The 7320-nt window shown below is 40.0% G+C and overlaps 1 protein-coding gene across 1 annotated transcript in view; it reads right to left on the bottom strand.

Annotated features, from left to right (window-relative positions):
- Positions 1–555: 555 nt before the first annotated feature.
- Positions 556–7320, bottom strand: part of B3GLCT (beta 3-glucosyltransferase) — a 110048-nt gene continuing 103283 nt past the window's right edge. Inside the window, exon 15 of the mRNA XM_081280432.1 lies at positions 556–4578. Coding sequence (XP_081136558.1) covers positions 4411–4578 — 168 coding nt within the window. The 3' untranslated portion in view covers positions 556–4410. The remainder of the gene's footprint in view (positions 4579–7320) is intronic.

Here is a 7320-nt window from a genome sequence, read left to right as displayed (position 1 = left end):
TGGTTATCAAATGAAACATTAGATTTGCACATGATTATTGCCCAAGTATTTAACTCATTAGCTAGCTCATCAATTTGATCTTTTGTATATGGAGTAATAATTTTATTGGGAGAAATTCCAAACACTCCCTTTGCTGCTTTTATTCCTTTGAGTATTAATTGTCCTACAGCCTCAGGATACCTAGTAAGAATAGTATTAGGAGAGTAAGATAAATGTATCAACAATAATGGACCTTCTTGCCAAAATACTCCTGTAGGAATATTTTTTTGTTGGTAGTACAATAAATAATAAAGGCAAACTTATATCAATTCTATCCAAATGCATATTTTCCATATATGTTTCAATAATTTTTAATGCCTTTCTTGCTTCAGGCATTAACATTCGGGGTGAATTTGGATCTGATGGACCTTTTAGGATATCAAATAAAGGTCCCAACTCTCCTGTTGGTATACCTAGATAAGGCCTTATCCAATTTATGTCTCCTAATAACTTTTGAAAGTCGTTAAGTGATTTGAGTTGATCTACTTGTATTTGAATTTTTGGTGGACGGACCATGGTCGAGGATAATAGAACTCCTAAATAATGAATTGGAAAATTTAATTATACTTTATCTATTGCTATCTCTAGATTATAATTTTTTAATAAATTTGTAAGTGTGGCATAACATTCTAGCAATGTGTTTTTATCTTTGTGTGCTAATAATACATCGTCCATACAGTGAAATATTTGTAGTTCAGGATTTTGATTTCTAAGTGGCTGGGTTGCTTTGTTAACATAAATTTGACATATAGTCGGGCTATTAGCCATCCCTTGAGGGAGTACTTTCCATTCATATCTCTGATTGGGACCTTCATGATTCAGCGCAGGGATAGTAAATGCAAAACGTGGACTATCCTCAGCATGAATTGGAATTGAAAAAAAAAATCTTTAATATCTATAACTAAAACATACCAGGTTTTTGGCAAAGCAGACAATTGAGGAATCCCCGATTGAGCAGGTCCCATAATAACCATCTTGTTATTAATAGCTCTTAAATCTTGCAATAATCTCCATTTACCAGATTTCTTTTTGATGACAAAAATGGGAGTATTATTGGGAGACACAGAGGGTTGTATATGTCCTTCTGCTAATTGTTGTTTGACCAGGTCATGGGCTGCTTGTATCTTTTCTTTAGTCAGTGGCCACTGAGGAACCCATACTGATCTTTCTGATTTCCAAGTAATTTTTATTGTCTCAGTGACCCCTCCTGAAAACCCAACCCATGTCTATCTATTTCTTGATCTATTTGTATTGGTGCCACTATACTTCATCCCTTTTCTCCTAATCCTTTTCCTTTCCTAAAACTTTGTCTAGCCATAATAGTGGGTGCATTTGAATTGATGTTATTTGTTAATGTTAGTCCTAATTGATCTAGGACATCTCGTCCCCATAAATTTATAGGAAGATGATCCAATACTTGTGGTTGTATAGTTCCTTCACATCCTTCAGGATCCTCCCAATCTAATACCATCGCACTTCTATGGGGATTAGTTGCCACTCCTAGGCCTCGAAGCGTTTGAGTGGCTTATTGTAATGGCCAATGTTTTGGCCATTCTTGAAGAGAGATAATGCCAAGGTCTGCACCTGTATCCAGTAGCCCATTAAATTCATGTCCTTGAATATTTAGTTTTAGCATGGGGTGAGAATCTAAATTTAAAGAAAGCATAGCCCAATCTACACCTGTGGAGCCTAATCCCCTGGAACCTCTTTCTATAGTACGACTGGAAAATTTATCATGTAGGCTGGGTATTATTAATAACTGTGCTATTCTATCTCCTGGTGAAATTGCTGATATACCCCTTGGAGAACTGGCTATAATTTTTATTTCACCTTCATAATCGGGATCAATACCCCAGGACTTATCATAAGTCCTTTTAGAGTAGAAGAACTACGTCCTAATAATAAGCCTACTGTTCCTTGGGGAAGAGGTCCTTTTACCCCTGTGGGAATGATTTGAACTCCCATCTCTGGAGATAGTACTGTTCTGGTGGAGGCGCAGATGTCCAACCCTGCACTCCCTCTGGTTTGTCTGATGAGAGATCTAATGGATAATGTGTCCTGGGCACTACCCTGATGGTGTTGCTGGGTTCTTCCAGTGCCCCGTATATTTGTGGTCATGGGCCCCGGAGCATGGGGACCCCCTGTCCGTTTTTTGGCAATGGAGCCCAATGTTTTTCTTCATGATATCGTGGGTAAACACCTGGTCCTTGTCCATTTTTTTTATAACGGAGTACCCTCTATAGTGGTTTGAGAATGGCATTCATTAGCCCAACGTCTCCCTCTACAGCATCGTGGGCAAATACCCAGTATTCTACCCCTTTGATACCTAGTTTTGTTAAACCCTCCTCCTATGGAGCAACTCCTTTTAAAATGTCCTATTTGTTCACAATTATAGCATGTTTTTGGCCTGGCACCTAAAGCCTGTTGTACTGCAGCTGCCAAGACTTGTCCTTGTTCATTAATGTCTCTGCATAATTTAATATATGTGTTTAAATCTCCATGTTTCCATGGTCTAATGGCATCCCTGCACCATCTATTTGCCTGTTCGTAGGCTAGTTGTTTTATTAATGGCATCGCTTGTTGTACATCCCCAAAGATTCTGGTAGCTGTTTGTATAAGCCTATCTACAAATTCAGTGTAAGGTTCATTAGCTCCTTGTATTATCTTAGATAATTGACCTTGTAAACCTCCATGCCCCTGTAAAGTTTTCCATGCCCTAACCACAGCTGAAGCGATTTGTGAGTATATGGCAGGATCATATCTAATTTGTTGCAGCTGACCCTCATAAGGTCCCTTTCCTAACAACATATCTAGATTTCTCTGAGTATAACTGGCTGCTGCATTTTGCCTAGCTGTCTCCATGCAAAATTCCTGATTAGCAACCTTCCATAACAGATAATGTCCTTCTTTAGCACAGCTTTGCACATACTAGCCCAATCTGCTGGTGTTATGTTCAAGTTGGTAATGGATTAGACCATGCTTACAGTGAAGGGTGCTTGAGGACCATAGGTTGTTACAGCCTCTTTCAGCTGCTTCAGTGTTTTGTAATCTAAAGCACGGTGAATTCACTGCCCTCCTGCCTCTTCAAATACAGGGCATGCTAATCTTTGAGGTCCTGTCTCATGATCCCATCTATCAACTATGGGGATTGAGGGCCACTCAGCATATGTCGTCTCCATAGGTGGAGCTGTTGGTTGAATTATGCCCTCTGGTGATAGAATAGTGTTAGTAGCAGCCTCCTGTTGTAACTTCTCCCAGATAGCTTTTTCTCCTCTAAACTTTCTTCCCCTTTCTGACTATCTCGAGAGGCCTCCTCTTTTTCCTGATCTAATATGTCTTCTACCATAATCTGAACTGAAAGCTTTGGACTAGGCAAACAAAATCGTATCATCATCCACAATGACAATGTGCCAACTGGCAAAGTTCCTGGGTTTTTCTTTTCCCTCTTCCTTAAGTCTTCACCATGATGGTCCCATTGTGATATATTCAACAACAACTCCTTAAAAAGCCATGGGCTACATTTTTTATGGTATCAACGTATGCCCGAACTGTTCTTGGTTTTACTGGGGTGCCTCCTTCCTCTAGCAATTTACTTAACACTCTTTCGGTTTGTTTTTTGCTAATTTCTGACCCCATATTTCTGCTACAAAGATAACGCAACCCAACAAGATAACACAAAACAAAACCGAAACAGAATGAAACAAAAATGGAACAAAAATTTGTATCAGTTTTTCTATTTTCTTGACATGTGTATCCATGGTCTATCTCTATCTCTTCCTCAGGGCCAAACAACTTCAAGCCTTGAGCCAACCACTTTCCCCAGTTTGCCTGAGAAAGTTCTAGGGACAGGCAGCTTGAAACAAAAACAAAACAAATCAAAACAAGAACACATTGTTTTTTGAAATGGTCACCCATTCTCTTGCCCTGCCCTCAGTGGCGAGCAGTTTCACTTACCCCCAAGCTTCAGGCGCTCCCCGCATGGGCCACCAAATGCCGCAGTCTGGCTGGGCACAAATAACCGGATGTCACAAGTCACTTGTAGATTCAAGTAGGAACGAACTTTATTTCCAAACCCCGCGAACGCCACCCCCGCGAACTCTCCAGGAACTCCGCGAGAGCTCTACCGGAACTCAACGGGAACTCTGCGAACCCACACGAACTCTCTAGGAACTCCGCGAGAGCTCAACCAGAACTCAACGGGAACTCCGCGAGAATTCAACCATCACCAGCCTAATGGATCGCTGGCACCACCTCTCAACCACTCCCCCTGGCAAAACGCCAGGTGCCATCCTGACTCAGCTACAGCTCTCATCAATGTCAAGTCTCCACTTCTGTTCCCTACCCCAATCCATGCTCCCTGGACGCCAGGCTTCACAACTCTTCTCTAAAACCATTTTGTGTCTTTTGTGTGGCTTTTTCCTCTTCACTGGGTGCCAACCACGTGAAATACACCTTCACTGGATCGATGTTCCAATATTTGTGAAATGATATAGGAACTTGATGAGAAAGTAAGTCCTTTGAGTAATCTGTTGGCCGAGCCTGCATGAAGAACAAAGAATTATGCTCTTTTGGTGATCAAAAATAACTGTTTCCAAATAACATTTGAATTTAAAAAGCAAATGCTTCATTTCAATATTTGTTACTGGTTATGGGAATCAAAAAGCAAGAGGGAACCTTATTTTCTACCATCTTCTTCTAACTCCAGGTTCCTTGCTTTTGAGTATCCCAGATGCTTTGATTTTTGCTTGGAGATCCCATAGTTTTGTCTCTGGAAGAGTCTTTAAGCATGGCAGTAAGCGTGAAAAGTTTTCCTAGGTAAGTCATTTAACTTAGTATTATGATCTCTGAATAAACGCAGCAAAATTAATTCCCAGGTCCCTCTCGGGAAACCCCATCACACATGGGTTATGCAGTTCACTGGGGTGAGGAGTTCTCAGGGTCCCTCGGCCTATCTAGTTCTCTACCATAATGGAGTGATATCTTCCAAAGAAAGACAACATAGGGTTCATCAGAGAGAAGTTATATCATTCTAGTTCCAGAAATATGAATTTTAAAAAATGTGAGTTAACCAAAGCACTTTGCAAGAGGACTGTAAAGTTTTTCTGTGTTATCATCATTTCAGAATTCTCTAGAACTTAGAAACCATAAGCAGGATCAGATATAACCTAGAATGTTTTAGAGACTGAAGTTACAAACTATAATGTTAGAAGGAAAATCAGAGCTAGACAATTTCGTTTGCTCTAAACAGAGCAATCATCTCTTGATTTTCTTAATTTGCTTATGAATTTATATGGTCCATCTGTTTTGTAGAATAATTCATTGGTTTATCAACAGAAAATCATCTTGACTATTAAAATTAAATATAATACATTTTAAAAACAAGTCTTTTCTAGGCTAGTATTTTAGTATAATCTGCCTACATTTTTGATGTGGATACTTAAATAAACTCTCTTAAATGGTGTTACCTTTGTTAAATTTTATCTCATTTAATCCTTGAAACCTTCCAAGAAGGACAGAATATTATTGAAATGAGGAAACTGGAGCTCTCAGAAGTAATCAAATTAGCAAATGTTGGAATGGGGACAAGAAAGAGGTGGCCAGTTCCCATTAAGGTTGCACCAGGACACCTGCTGCCCGTCCTTGGCCCACTGCTCCAGCCACTCACCCAACAATGCCTCAACGAGCCTAGCCTCATTGGGATGCTCCTCGGAGTGACACAAAGACACAGCTCAAATGTGAGGAAAAGTTAAAATAATGCAGGGGAAGAACTCTCACAATTGCTACTGTATTACCCTTTAAGGATTCTAAGGACTCATGAAGTTAAAAGTCTAAGAAGGGAATTTTAAGAGGGAAGATAGACCAATAAAAATACATATTGGAATATAATCTAATTGCACTGGGAAAGTTTCAAATATTAGTTGAAGGAATTCATATATTAGATGATGCTTATTTGTGAGGCCCTGTGAGAGTTTACCAGCAGGAAAGAAAACCAGAGAGAAACAGGCTCTCAATTCAGTTTTGGGGTAATTCCCACAGTATTCTCAGAAGAAAGAAGTAAAAGCAAAGAACAGAAATCCTGGCTTATTTTTCACAAGTGAAAATGAATTGCCAGAGATACTAATGCATCGAACAGGAGGGAAAAAATCCCTCTGTTAACACGGATTCCAGGAGTGATTAATAGCATCTCAGCAAGCCCATGCATACCTGTGAACAGTTGGCTCATTAAGCATTAGAATGTGCTGTCGTTTTCAATGCATGAGGTCACAGAAAAGAATAAGGCAAAACTAAAAAAAAAAAAAAAAAAAAATCCATCCCCAGAAGCATCCGTAACCTCTTATCCCATCTCTGTCCAAAATGCCAAAAGGAAATCCCAAACAGGCAGGTACAGGGGTGGGGAAGGGCAACACTGAATGTGACAGGCAAGAGAGACTGCTTCAACTGTACAAGGACATAAATTGAGAACCATTAAAACCTTCTTATCCCTCTTTAGAGCTCAATGAGCAGTTCCACAAATGGAGATTAAAATTGTATCTCCTTAGACATACAATATACCCAAAAAGAATGGTTTATACACTATACAGTTCACCCAGAGAAATAGTGTTTGAAACACTTTAAAAATTTCCAAAAACAAATAAAGAAAAAAATGATTTGGGGGCAACCATAAAACCAGTTTTAGAACATTACGATTTCACCACCACCACCAATCTCCTTGTGTATAATTACAATTAATCCCCACTCCTACTGGAAGCCCCAAGAAACCCCTGATTTGTCTCATCTCCACAGTGTCACCTTTCTCTTAAGAATGGAATCACACAGTGTGAATATTTTGTTCCTGGCTCAGCACTGTTGCATGTATCAGTAGTTCATGCCTTTGTGCTGCTGACTAATGCTACCATGCATGAACACTGTTATGGTTTGGATGTGAGGTGCCCCCCAATTATAAGACAATGCAAGGTTCAGAGGAGAAATGATCCAGTTGTAAGAAGCTTAACCCAATCAGTGGACTAATCCCCTGATAGGGATTAACTGAGTGGTAACTGACGTGGTAGGGTGTGGCTGGAGGAGGTGGGACTAGGGGATATGGTTTGGGGGTACATATTTTGTATCTGGAAATGGAGTTTCTCTTTCTGCTTGCTGATCACCATGATGTGAGCCACTTCCCTCCACCATACCGTACCGCCATGATGTTCAGTCTTACCTGGAGCCCTGAGAAATGGAGGCAGCCTTCTATGGGCTAACCATGAGCCCTCAAATAAACCTTTCCTCCTCCAAAATTGTTCT

Source organism: Spermophilus citellus (genome assembly GCF_964194105.1).
Source record: "Spermophilus citellus genome assembly, chromosome: 1".
In the NCBI taxonomy this organism is placed as follows: Eukaryota; Metazoa; Chordata; class Mammalia; order Rodentia; family Sciuridae; genus Spermophilus; species Spermophilus citellus.
This window is presented reverse-complemented; position numbering and strand designations above follow the sequence as displayed.